Source organism: Nicotiana sylvestris, chromosome 7 (assembly GCF_000393655.2).
Source record: "Nicotiana sylvestris chromosome 7, ASM39365v2, whole genome shotgun sequence".
In the NCBI taxonomy this organism is placed as follows: domain Eukaryota; kingdom Viridiplantae; phylum Streptophyta; class Magnoliopsida; order Solanales; family Solanaceae; genus Nicotiana; species Nicotiana sylvestris.
Genome location: NC_091063.1, coordinates 131,384,985 through 131,399,518, shown reverse-complemented (window position 1 = coordinate 131,399,518; position 14,534 = coordinate 131,384,985). Strand labels below are relative to the sequence as shown.

The window sequence follows — 14,534 nt, the reverse complement described above, 5'->3', positions numbered from 1 at the left end:
CTGAGGCAACCCCAAATGCACATTTTTCTGGATTGAGTTTCATATTAAATTTTCGAAAAATTTCAAATGTAATAGATAAATGAGAAATATGATCATGAGAATGCTGGGTTTTGACGAGCATATCGTCTATATATACCTCCATGGTTTTTCCTAAATGTTCTTGGAACATTTGGTGACCAACCTTTGATAGGTTGCTCCAGCATTTTTGAGACCAAAGGGCATTACTTTATAACAGTAAGTCCCCCTATCTGTGATGAAAGAAGTTTTTTCTTCGTCACTGGGGTCCATTTTAATTTGGTTGTACCCCGAATATGCATCTAAAAAACTCAAAAGTTCATGTCCTGCAGTTGCATCAATTAACTGATCTATATGCGGTAAAGGGAAATAATCTTTTGGGCAGGCTTTGTTAAGATCTGTATAATCCACGCAAATCCGCCACTTACCATTTTTCTTAGGTACAACAACTGTGTTTGCTAACCAATTAGGATACTTTACCTCGCGTATTGACCCAATTTTTAATAGCTTTTGGACCTCATCTTGAATCACCTGATTTTTGAAAGCTCCTTGCTTTCTTTTCTTTTGCTTTACTGGTGTGAAGGATGGGTCTTCATTTAGTTTGTGAGTCATCACATCCGGTGGTATCCCTGTCATATCAGCATGGAACCAAGCAAAACAATCCACGTTAGCTTTTAAACATTCAATCAACATATCTCGCATGTCTGAGCTTAAATTGGCTCCAACATAAACCTTCCGTTCAGGCCATTGCTCAAATAATATCACAGCCTCGAGCTCTTCAATTGTTGTTTTGATATTTTCATTCTCTTCAGGTTCCTGAATTGTATCAGGTCTCAAGTCTAAATCTGTCTTTTCTTGTTCGGTTGAGGTTTGATCCTTGATACCTTCAACTTTTTCCTGTAATTGTTATTTTTCTTTATTTACGGTGCTCGTATCTGTTACAGCGTTGATACTCCTGGCTGTCTGCTGATCCCCACGAATTTGGAAAATTCCCCACGGTGATGGGAATTTAATAACTTGATGTAGAGTTGATGGGATAGCATCCATGTTATGGATCCAAGGTCTCCCCATGATCATATTGTAAGCCATTTCCATATCTACTACCTGAAATTTAGTTTCTTTAACAACACCTAAAGCAAAAGTTGTTAGAATTACCTCTTCTTTTGTTACCACACTTGAATTGTCGAACACGGATAGGGTATGCGCCTTAGGTATCATTTTGTCTTCAACTTGCATTTCACGTAATACCCTTAATAGTATAATATTCACGGAACTTCCTGGATCAATCAAAACTCGTTTTACATTAGTATCATATACAAGTAAAGATCTTACCAGTGCGTCGTTATGTGGGGTCATTACTCCTTCGGTATCTGCATCATCGAAAGAAATACTTTCATTTTCTAAAACCTGTCGTACCCGTTTCCCGTGTGTTATCGTTACTTTAGAAACCTTGTTGGAAGCCGTATATGTTACACCGTGAATATCTTCTCCCCCACTTATAACATTCACGGTTCTCTTGGTTGAAGGGGGCTTTGGTGGCTCCTGCCTATTTTTCAAATAGGCTTGCTTACCTTTCTCACTAAATAACTCAGTGAGATACCCTTGTTTCAATAGATGATCCACTTCACTTTGTAAGAATCTACATTCTGAAATTTTGTGCCCGTGATCATTGTGGAATTTGCACCAATGGTTTGGATTGCGTCTATTTGGATTTGACCGCATCTCTTTTGGCCATCGTACCTTATCTCCCATGCTCCTCAAAACAGCTACGAGCTCGGAGGTAGTGACATTAAAGTTATATCCGCCAAACCTTGCTTTTAAACTTCTGTCATTATCTCGTGACTCTTGTCTATTTCGGTCATTTCTGAACCTTGATGAAGAACAAGATTCCATGTTCCTCGATTTTTGATCATATCGTTGACTATCCTGCTTTGACCGTGAGTTTTTCCCTGCAGGTCCCATATATGGATCGTACCTATTTTTACCTGATCTTTTTTCGGTTTCTGATCTCCTGGAATTGCTCCTTTCTTCATGACGAAACTGAGGTACGATATCTTCCTCAATTCGCAACTTCGTACAATACCTGTTATAAATGTCATTCCACGTGGTTGCAGGAAACTCTCAAAGGCTTTCTTTAAGTCTTCTCGTGGCTTCTGAGCTTTTGTCATTTAAGTTGCTTGCAAAAGCTATTGCAGCCCAGTTATCAGGTACACGAGGTAAAGTCATTCTTTCACGTTGGAATCTATCAACAAAATCCCTGAGCAACTCGGAGTCCCCTTGCTTGATTTTGAAAATATCCTCCATTCTTTTCTCAACCTTTTGAGCTCCCGAGTGTGCTTTAATAAAAGAATCTGCAAGCTCAGCAAAAGAATTAATAGAATTTTCGGGTAAAAGAGAATACCAGGTTAATGCGCCCTTGGTGAGTGTTTCTCCAAATTTCTTGACCAGTACTGATTCAATTTCTTGTTTGGTCAAGTCATTGCCTTTCATACCTGTTGTAAATGCAGTTACGTGATCACGTGGGTCTGTTGTTCCATCATATTTCGAGATGTCAGGCATTTTGAACTTTTTAGGGATTGGAAGGGGAGCAACACTTGGTTTCCAAGGTTGTTGTGAGTATTTATCCACATCCACTCCTTTAATTACAGGGGGAACTCCAGGGATTTGCTCGATGCGCTCATTTTGTTCCTTAAGCTGTTTCTGCAAAGTTAATACTAAATTTTGCAAATGAGAATTATTTGAATTACCTGGTTCTCCTTCCTGTGGTTCACTGGGGGTTCCTCCATTTCCAGAATTAACAAGGCCAGAACGAGGATTCTCCAATGTATTATTATTATTAGTTGTAGGTGTGGGTGATGCAACAGGTAATCGACTAACTAGAGCCTGAAGAGCTTTGTTAACCCGTGCATCAATTACTTTTTGTAAAGCTTCATCTACCCCTTCAAAATGTTCAGATTACTCTTGTTGATCAGCACGATATTCAGGAGCAGGAGTGCCTTCACGAGATTGACGTGGTGAATTTTGAGGGGAGGAAACCACGTAAATGTTTTGTAAATATCCTTGATTTTGATGGATTTGATTTTCATGGTTTCCCAAGGTGTTTTCACTGTTATTGTTGTTTGACATGATGATAACAACGACTGGAATGTAGCTTAAAAGAGAATATTATCAAATTCCCGGTAACGAAACCAATTTGTTTAACCAAAAATCTGAGTTTTTGGTCAGAGCTTAGAAATATAGAGAAACTTGGGTTACTGATAATCTGGAGACGAAAATAATAAAAGGCTTTTAAGAATAATTAAGTAATAAGTAATTTTGTATTTCAGTGTAATCTCAATAATATTTCTTGTCCTTACAGATGTTGAGTCCTTCTCCTTTTATAGTTGATTCTAGGAGAAGATGTAATGCCTTTGTCTTAATGAGGCAATTATGAGAAATAAATGACATTAAAAGAAACATTACACAATCATTTCTATTTAATTCAAATTCTCTAACGTATTTGATATTTAATGTTGTATTTAGACTCTTTTACGTCATCAGATTCGTATCTTCAACTTCTTCCGATATTCGGTCTTTTAGTGACTCGAATAGGTACGAGACTCGTACCTATTTAAGTAATGGTCCACACCTATGTTGTTTTCTTCTCCTCATATCTGTTGTCTCCCATGCCTCTTGGCTATTTATTGCATTTTGACCTTTTGACCAGTCCATGTGTCATGACACATCATCTTCAATATTTAGATTCAGATTTTTTCCAATACAATTCCCTTGGACTACAATATGTTAACCAACTTGGAGAGCGTGGTCCCGGCTTTGATTCCCCTCTGCGCTGGCGGCGAGAATAGGACCTTGCAGATATTCAAGGATGCCGACTTGTCATTAGGCATCTCCCAGATGTCACTTCGAGTAAGTCTTTTATCTTTTTAGTGTCCTCATATCTTTTTCTTTCTTTACCTTGTTCGTCTTTGCTGATTATTTCCAACCCATTTATCAGACTCTCATCCTGGAGATTGAGTGTGCCCCTATTGAGAAGAGAAAAGGAAGGCTCTCTATAAAAGAACGGAGTCTAAGTATAGGGAGTATCATACCAAGCATTGTGCATTGAGCAGCATACTTTGCGAGGATGGTCAGTTCTAGAGACTCTGAGACAAGCTGAAGTGGAAGGACAATGAGCTGAAGCATAAGGATGATGAGCTTGTGAGAGTCATCGGTAGGTGTAGTGAGCTCGAAGGAACATTAGGAGCCAAAAAGGACGATCTTGAGATGAGCAAGGGGGTTGTGGCCGAGTGCATTGACCTTCAGGCTCAGGTGGCATTCTTAGCGGCCGAGCTTGAGCAGAGTAAAGCTAGAGCCGATGGCTTAAATGGTGAGTTGTCCATAAAAGCGGCAAAGTTGGAGAGAGCCAAGAAAGCCAGGATGAAGACATTAGCGGGTTCCATCTGTGTCCTCAGATCTGAGCAGGCAAATGAAGTAGAGACGTTTGCGCTTAAGGAGGCGAGACTCGAGGAATGGATTAGTGGCTTAGAGACAAAGGTTTTGGACCTGAACAAGTAGATTGCTGTCCTAAAGGCTGAGAAGGCGCAGCTGCTGGCTCAACCACCTTCCTCCCATGCTTCCACTTATCCCGATGCTCCACGTGATTTATACGAGAAGTGGGTTCATGTTGAGGCTCATCCAGACATATTCAGGGCCTTGATGATGGCTGGTAAACCTTATGAGGCAGAATTTGAGGCTTCTCGTGTTAAGTCATGTGCGGCTCGGGAAGCTTGTAGCTATGATCCTGGTACGCCTGGGGAGGGTGATGATGAAAATAACGTAGGCGGTCTCGATCCAGGTGCTTGGTATAATGACAAATACTTCGATGTCGAGGATGCTGGTGATGATGGAGATGGGGGTGAAGTTGTCGAGTAGTGTACTCGTTTTGTACTTTTGTTGTGTTTTTTTCTTTTTTGTTTTGCGAGCATCCGTTTGGCCTTTGTAAGATGTCTTTTGGAATGATACTTTTGCTATCTACTTCTGAGTTTCTTATTTTTCCTTTGAATGTTTTTCTTGATTGACTACTTTGATGGCAATTTAATTAGGCTGACTGTAAGTTGAGCTCGTGCGAGGTCGGATCATTTATTAATTAGTTCGAGCCGAGTTGTATGTATGTAAGTGTCTTAATTAATTCGAGCGAGGTCAAATAAGATTTGATTCGAACGGGGTCGAATATAAGACGATTCAAGTGAGGTCAAATGTTGACTTTTAAAATTAATTCGAACGAGGTCGAATGTAAGTCGATTCGGCCGAGGACGAATATTGACTTTAAAATTAATTCGAACGAGGTCGAATGTAAATCGATTCGAGCAAGGTCGAATATTGACTTTATAATTTATTCGAACGAGGTTGAATGTAAGTTGATTCAAGCGAGGTCGAATGTTGACTTCAAAATTAATTTGAACGAGATCGAATGTAGGTCGATTCGAGCGAGGTCGAATGTAAGTTGATTCGAGCAAGGTTGAATGTTGACTTTAAAATTAATTCGAATGAGATCGAATGTAGGTCGATTTAAGTGAGGTTGAATGTAAGTCGATTCGAGCGATGTCGAATGTTGACTTTAAAATTCATTCGAAATGAGTTCGAATGTTGACTTTAAAATTAATTCGAGCAAGGTCGAATGTAAGTCGATTCGAGCGAGGTCGAATATAAGTCGATTTGAGCAAGGTCAAATGTTGACTTTAAAATTAATTCGAACGAGGTCGAATGTAGTTTCCCCGATTGGCGTAATGTATAAACTTGGTGGAGAAATGTTAACATCATGTGTTTGCGTATTTCGCTTTGTTTATACATTCATTGGAGAAATTTACATGTTTTTGCTCTGTTCATTCATACAATGGAGAAGTCCCCATCTATTTAGTCCCTTCATTGGTCGACCCGGAGAAGTAGTTGAGAGATTGAGCGATGAACTTATACTTAGCTTCGAGATGCCCTCTTCGTCACCTCATTAAAAAACTCCGCGAAAAAACCCAATTGGGACAAAACTCGGGTGAGGGAAAAAGAGTACGACTTAGGGGACGTCTATCCTTAGAAGTTGAAGTATTTGAGGTGGGTGACATTCCAATTGTTTGGTAGTAATTTTCCCTCCATTGTTTCTAGCTGGAACGACCCTTTGTTTAATGCAGCCGTGATTTTGTATGGGCCATCCCAATTGGTCCTCAGCTTGCCTTCCCGTGGATCCTTGCTCGCCTGAGTTTTGGCTTTGAGTACATAGTCCCCGACTGTGAGTGGCCTGACCTTTGCTTTTTTGTTGTAGTACTACTCTGCTTGTTGTTTTTTGGCTACCATTTTTATGTAAGCCATGTCTCTTCGTCCTTTGGCCTCGTCGAGGTATTGTGTTTTGCTTTTATCGTTGCTTGGCCCACTATCATTTGAATATCTTAGACTCGGTTCTCCGACTTTGATTGGTATCACTGCATCAGTCCCATAGACTAGTGAGTATGTCATTTCCCCTATGCTTGTCTTTGGTGTGGTGCGGTATTCCCACAACACTTCTGGCAGCATCTCTGGCCACAATCCCTTAGCAATTTCGAGTTTCTTTTTCATTATATTCAATATCGTTTTGTTGGAGGACTCAGCTTGTTCGTTGCTTGCGTTGTGATATGTCATGGAGAGTATTCTTTTGATGTGCCATTTCTCGAAGAACTCTGCGACCTTCTTCCCTGTGAATTGGGGTCTGTTATCACAACTAATTTCTTAGGGGATGCCGAAGTCGCCTATGATGTTCCTCCATATGAAGGCGATCACTTCTTTCTCACGTATTTGGGCGTACGCACCTGCTTCCAACCATTTAGAAAAATAGTTAGTCAAAACCAAAAGAAATAGTACATTACCTCATCCTGCGGTAAGGGGCTGACGATATCCATTCCCCATTTAATGAAAGGCCAAGGCGAAGTGACTGAGTGGAGGTGTTCGCCCGCTTGGTGGATCATAGAGGGGTACTTTTGGCACAACTCACATTTTTTAAGAAAGTCAGCTACTTCCTTTTTTATTGTGGGCCAGTAGTAGCCTGCTCATATAAGATATCTGACTAGGGATCGATTTCCTTTGTGAGCCCCGCAGTGACCCTCGTGGACCTCTTCTAGGACGCGCCGTGTCTGGTTTGGTCCTAGACATTTTGCTAGAGGGCTACCATACATCCTTTTGTATAGATTGTTGTTGATGATGCTATACCTGGTTGCTTGCATTTGAAGCTTTTTGGATTCTTTTTTGTCGTTTGGGAGTACGCCGTCCTGCAGGTAGGCTACAATATGGCTGCACCATTCCCAAGTTAGGTTAATGGTGCGTACCTCAATTTGGTCGATGGTCGAGTAGAGGAGAGTGACAACATTCTCTTTTCCGGTTATGCTTTTAGTGGCGGCCGCCAATTTGGCGAGGTCATCCGCCTCGATGTTCTGCACTCTAGGTATTTGGCCGAGCTGGTATTTGTCGAACTCGGGCAGTAACTTGCAGATCTCGGCCTGATATTTTTGTAGCCTCTGTTCCTTGATTTGGAAAGTCCATGTGACTTGATTCATGACGAGTTGTGAGTGGCATCGAAGGACTATCCGTCGTGCTCTATACTTGAGTGCCAGTTTTAACCCTGCAATTACGGCCTCATACTCGGTCTCATTATTAGTCATATCGGGACACTGTATGGAATGGCAAATTTTCTCGCCTATCGGGACTTTGAGTACGAGTCCCAGTCTAGATCCTGACACGTTGGAGGCACCATCGGTGTACAGAATACATAGGTCGTGTTTCTTGGGGGAAGTATCAGTGGCTTCCCTTTTGACCTCGGGCATTATTTTAGTGCTGAAGTCGGCGATGAATTCAGCAAGTACTTGCGACTTTATCGTTGTTTGCGGCTAATAGTTTATATCATGCTCGCTCAACTCAATGGACCATTTGGCCAACCTACCTAACAGCTTGGGTTTGTGTAGGATGCTCCTTAGAGGAAATGTCGTGACCGCTAAGATGGGGTGGCACTGGAAATAAGGTCTAAGCTTTCATAAAGCTACGACTAAAGCCAAAGATAACTTTTCGAGGTGGGGGTATCTCGTTTCAGCGTCGACCAATGCCTTGCTAATGTAGTAGATTTGAGATTGCATACCTTTATTTTCCCGAACCAAGAATGCACTTACTACAACGTTAGACACGGCCAGGTATATTAGAAGGCATTCCTGGGTTCTATCTTAGCAAGCAGTGGGGGCAAAGATAAGTACGCCTTTAGCTCTCTCAGGGTGTCGACACACCCAGAATTCCATTGGAGTCCATTTTCCTTTTTGAGAACGCCGAAGAATTTGTGGCATCTATCAGAGGATCGTGAGATGAACCTCGACAAGGTGGCTGTACGGCCGGTCAACTTCTGCAGCTACTTCTTGCTAGTCAAGTTTTCTGGTGTTCCTTATATGGCCTTGATTTTGTCGAGGTTAACCTCGATGCCTCTTTGTGACACCAAAAAACCGAGGAATTTTCCTGCAGTTATGTCGAAGGCGCATTTCTCGGGGTTCAATTTCATGGCGTACCGCCTAAGTATGTTGAAGGCTTCCCTTAAATGGTCGATGTGGTCTTCCTTTGTTTTCGACTTGACCAACATGTCGTCAATATATACTTCCATTGTTTTGCCGGAATGCTCTTTGAACATTTTGGTTACTAGCCTTTGGTATGTCGCCCCTGCATTTTTTAGTCCAAACGGCATAACTCTATAGTAGTACGTCCCTTGGTGGGTGATGAAAGTGGGTTTTTACTGGTCTTCCTCCTCCATGAGGATCTTGTTGTAACCTGAATAGGCATCTAGGAAACTGAGTAGCTTGTGCCCTGTTGTTGCGTCGATGAGCTGATCGATGTGAGGCAGTGGGAATGAGTCTTTCGGGCATGCCTTGTTCAGATATGTGAAGTCTATGCACATTCACTATTTCCCATTTTTCTTTTTTACCATGACCACGTTGGCGACCCATTGGGGGTAGTTAGACTCCCTGATAGAGCCGTTTTCAAGTAACTTTTCCACTTCTTTGCGGATGACCTCATTTATTACAACATTGAATTTTCGTCTAACCTTCCGTACCCGGGGGTAAAATGGGTCGACATTCAATTTGTGTGTTGCTATGTCCTTCGGGATGCCCGAAATATCTGCATGAGAGAAAGCAAACAAGTCTATATTGTTAGTTAGAAATTGATGGAATTTACTTGGTTCTTGTAATTTGTGCCCGATATAGGGCTTTTTGTTGTGGTAGCTCTTGTCGAGCTGAACGGGGTTGAGGTCTTCCACAGTTGATCTTGTAGCTTCTACGACATCGGGTTCTTTGATGACATCTTTCCCTTCGTCTGCGTTCGACCTCGACCTCGTTAATTGCTATGCTTCTGCACTTTTGCCCTTTAACTGTTGAGTGTAGGTGCAGTCTTGAGCGATGCAGTAGCATTCTTGGCTAGTGTGTTGCTCACCGCAGATACTGAATACTCCCCATGGGGTGGGAAACTTGATGACCTGATACAAGCTGGATGGGAGAGCCCTCATAGCGTGTATCCATGGCCGTCCTATGATGGTGTTGTATTCTGTATCTTGATCTATAATGTGGAACGTTGTTTCCAAGGTGATACCACCATCCAGAATGGGTAGTGTGATTTCTCCGGAAGTCCTATCAACTGTATTGTTAAAATCCATTAGTGTGATGCAGCGTGGTACTATCTTATCTTCAAGCCTCATTTGTGTGAGGACTCGAGGGGGATAACGCACGCGCCGCTTTTGTCATCTACCATAATCCATTGTACATCAGTATCTGAAATATGCAAAGTAATAACAAGAGCATCATTGTTAGGAAAGGTCAAATTGTGGATATCCGACTTGTCGATAATGATACTTTCTTTGAGGTCGTCATACTGTTCATGGGTGATTGACGCTTCAGCTTATAGGTGGTTGTGAACTTTACATTGTTTATTGACACCTCGTCAACTCCAACAATGATCATTTGGATGGTGCGGGTTGGGGAGGGTTGCTTTGGCGGTCCTTGATTCTATTCTCGTCCTCTTCCTCGAGTGAAGTTCACTCTTCCTCGGTCACTCATTAATTCTCTCAAATGCCCTTGGTGGAGCATGTTCACTACCTCTTACTTCAAGGCGATGCAGTCCTCGATCTTGTGACCTCTTTCCTGGTGGAATTCACAAAAGGCATTCAACTTTCTTGTGTTTGGATCGGACTTCATCTTTTGTGGCTATTTCACCTTTGGGCCGAGCTTCTCTAGGGCATAGACTATCTCTAAAGGAGAAACACAAAAATTGTGAGCAGATAGTACTGGAGGCATACCTCTCTCATTTCGAATCCCCGATGGTGGCCTGGATGGACCAGCGCCGTGGCTGGGGGTGGTATGACGGCAGCTTTGACATATGGATAGTGTCTTTCACGGTTGGGGCGTTGACCTGCATGGTGCCTTCTGTTATCATTTCTGCGATCTTTTCTCGCCTTCATTTGGACTGATGTCAACCGTTAGGTCGGTCTGTTGAGGTCATCCTTATCTGCTCTCACCTCGGCGTAATAGGCAATGTGTATTTCATCCCAAGTGGTAGGGTTATATTTCATGAGCCGACTTAACAATTTTTTGGTTGCCCTCGAACCGCTTATGTTTAGCCCATTTTGGAATGTTGCTACCTTCATTCCTTCTAACACATTTAGAAGAGTCATTCTAACACATTTAGAAGAGTCATTCTAACACAGTTGAACCGGGCGAGAAAGTCCCTAAGCCTTTCGCCGGATGATTATTTAATGGCAAATATATCGTTTACCCTCGCCTCCGCTTTCTTGGCCCCGACATGTGCGGTGACGAACTTGCCGGCCATTTCCTCAAATATTCCGATGGACCATGCTGGCAGTTGTGAGTACGGCGTCAGCGCTCCCCCGGTTAGGGTTTCACCAAATATTTTCAGCAATATGGATGATACATGCTCTTTGGCGAGGTTGATGCCCTTTATTGCGGTGACATAGTGGGTGACAGATCCTCAAGGTCCGTTGTGCTGTCATATATCTTCAAGTATGGCAGCATCTTGAATGTTTTGGGGTGCGGCCTCGTCGCTGTATGGTTGTTCTAAGAAACCGGTCGGTGTCCCATTTTGGTAGAGCTTTGGGGCACCTGGTATCTTATCTACCCTTTCCTGGTGCTCCCTTATTTGGTTGCGGAGTGATTTGTTCTCGTTCTCCATCTCTTCCATTTTTCTTAGAATAGCTGTAAGGGTGTCGTTACCTACATCTTTAATAGTGTGAGTGATACATGTTGAAGGAGGAGGGACGTGCTGCTTTATGGCTATTATTGTGATGTCGACTCGTGCATCTTCCCTGCTCGTGCTTTGGGCGGGTTTGTCGAGTATGCTGGTTAGTGTACTCATTAGCCATGCTTCTAGTAGTTTTCTTACTGCTGGTAGTGCTTTTTCTGTTGTGGACAAAGAGGCTCCTTTCCCATAGGAGGTGGTAATGCTGCCATGATGAAGAGGTGAACCACTTCGTCTAGGGGAAGCGTTTGGTGTCACGTTCTCCTCGTCTTCTCCATCAACCTCATTGATGGTGTTTAGAAGGTTAGCATTAAGGACTGCTACTTCTTTCAATCTTTCCTCTCCATTACCTACCATGTTAGGCTGTGCAAGTAGGAAAAAGAAATTTTTGTGTTTTACGGTTGTCGTTTTTGTTTAGATCTAGAAAAACTATGACTTTGACTAGAAGACTCCCCACAAACGGCACCAAATTGTTTGATCAAAAAGTACGAGACCTTTTGTTAAACCAATTAAATAAAAGATGATGGGTAAATCCTAGTTAAATATAATAAATTCTAGATCTAACACGTGCTTGTATGAATAGTATAGAATAATCGTTTGAGTCAATTTAATACAAATGGTATTAAATGATGCTATATAGAATGAATGGAGGAACAATAATGAGCAATAACTATACTAAATCGCAAGAAGTGTAAATAGAGAGAATGATTCACCCAAATGTTGAATGAGGTGGATGATTCTCTTATCTGACAATTATATAAGTGTGTGCCGTGAAAATGGTAATAATAATTAAATTTGATTTTGTGGTTCTAAAAATACGTGATCTATTTTTATGCTAGTTGTTAGGGAAATAGATGCTAAGTGAGGTATTTGGAATCAAGATGAGAGCTTAAAACAAGATGTTAACCAAACCGAATGGCTATCGATCGGGGCGTCGAGCTTGTTTATTCGGGGCCTCGGGGTCAAGTCTAATGTCTCGCCGAGGGTAGTCGATGGAGACTAACAATTATAATAAAATCAATGACGGCTCTTTATGGCTAATAATAAGCAATAAATGATGAACAATAAATAGAACACAATAAGTGTAAGCAATACATGAAGTGGTGAGATCAAGAGAATATATTAGAGAGCAGAGAGAATGTTCTTATCTATTTAGTATTGAGTAACAGATGTTTACAAAATGGCAAGGATCCCCTTTATATATGAGGGGAAATCCCAACATAGTAGAAATGCATTTATTACAAAGATATGGAGATGGTAGAACTAGTTAATGCCTTGATTCGTTTTTTGGACTAGTCCACTAGACTTTGTCAGCCCTATTTATGTGCCTTGGGAACTCCCCACTTTCTCTCCATAATCAACGGTCTGTACTACCTCAAGGTCGAGCGTCAATAGCCCTCGAGGGATGAAACTCGACCGTAGTCTCGAGCCTTCGAGTTGTGCTTACGAGGCATCGTAACGACAAAAAATTGGACCCTGCGATTTTACCGTTTATAGATAGTCCCCGCATTTCTTAGAGTGGAACGATAAGAAATGACTTTGATACCCATCTCTTCGAAATTCCCTCTATGATGTCATACTTATGACGCAAGCCTTTGCGATAACTGAGATGTCCCGTTGGCTAGTCTTTTCAGCGCCATTCAATGTACTGCCGATTCTCATTCTCCAAAGCAACAATATAGCCGCCGATTCAGTTCCCAAAAATGCATTGATTGCGCCTGCCGATACGTCTTTCAAAGATATTGATGGCGTTGTTGGTTACACTGCCACACTATATAAATGGGAGCCTCCTGGAACCAACTTTTCACTCAAGTGTCCTCCAATATCCTTCCACCCTTTTCTTCTCCTCATCTTCATCCATCGTTATACCTTATGTTTGAGGCCCGCGACCTTAAGGTTACATGACAGCGTTCTCGCCAGCCACGTCATGGCCTTTTTCCTGGGCTTTCCCTTGCCGAGCGAGATTACACTGACTTGTCATTGTTGTTGTTATTGTTACTGCTATTGTTGTTGGCTCGAGGTGATGAATAGGGGGACGATTTCTTCTAACTCGAGAAGATATTTGGACTCTACACCGCTGCTCAGGAGGGTGTTCGGACTATACACCGCTGCTCACCTCCCTACTCCAGCCTGGTGTGGCACTTCATCCCTTTTGCTTTCCGTGGGGTGAAGTGGCACTATCGGCCACGAACTTTCACGGCACAATGTTCCAAGAAGTGGACTCAAAGTAGCTGTACAGGTAAGGCCGGCACTTTCCAAGTCTCTTATTGGGCCGTGGGTTTCTCGGCCTGATAAAAGCTTTTGCTCGTTGGCGGGCTATGACTTTTTCTTCATCTTTTTCTGCTTCTTCACTTTCCTCTTCTACATCTTCTCACATTCCTCTTCTTCATCTTCTCCCTTGGAGATACCATTTTGGAAGACCGAGATGAGACCCCCGAGGAGATGGCGCTCGAAGATATTGCCGCCGAGGATGCATCCCCGAGAATAGATTAGGCTCTTGGCTTTTACTATATGTATGCTTTTTTGCTTCTTTGTTTCTGTGTAAGGACCCCTCGTGGGCTTTTGTAATCATATGTAAGGACCCTTCATGGGCTTTTGTAATCGTGTGCTTATGAATACAAAGATGTTTCTTCAATTTGCCTCTGATTTATGCTATATTTCTTTTTATCTGCGTTTGTGAAGAATCTGAATGCACGACTCCACCGATTGGTGCAAGTATCGATCCCGGGTGCAAGTATTTCTTTTGGCCCTCGATTGATTAAAACGATTCCCCGTAGAACCATTTGTCGTTCCTTAGACCGGCCCCGGATGGATTTGATAAACTCGGGTCATCAGGATCCCCGACTTTGAGTTGAATGAGAGTAGGGCTTCAAACTTTCAGTACGAGACTTAGCCTTTTAGACCCCGTGATATCCCTCAATGGGGAGATTTTCTTGAATGCCTGAGGATAAAGATAGCCTTGGGGCTTTCGGGAGTAGTCCCCGAGTGGAAGTTTGCTCAAGCTCGGGCTACTTGGAGACTTGTTTTGAAATTAGTGTAGATTGCCTTAAGGAGTTGTAGACAAATTCTGGATGAGGGCTTACCCCGGGTTTAGATGATACCTCGAGGCCAAGCCCATATGAGTAGAGTTTTAGCGCTTATCTTCTTCTTGAGCGAAGCCCTCGAGATCGGGTACCATCTCGAGTCTCGTAATGATATTAATGGCCCCTGGAGTCTATTTTCTTTTTGGTGGAGGTCCTCAAGAT

At 42.4% G+C, this 14,534-nt stretch overlaps 1 protein-coding gene across 1 annotated transcript; it reads right to left on the bottom strand.

The window, feature by feature from the left end:
• Nucleotides 1-921: 921 nt before the first annotated feature.
• LOC138873788 (uncharacterized) lies at nt 922-1,977 on the bottom strand. Its single transcript, XM_070152266.1, has one exon. The coding sequence runs from the start codon at nt 1,975-1,977 to the stop codon at nt 922-924; it is 1,056 nt and encodes a 351-aa protein (XP_070008367.1).
• Nucleotides 1,978-14,534: the final 12,557 nt, after the last annotated feature.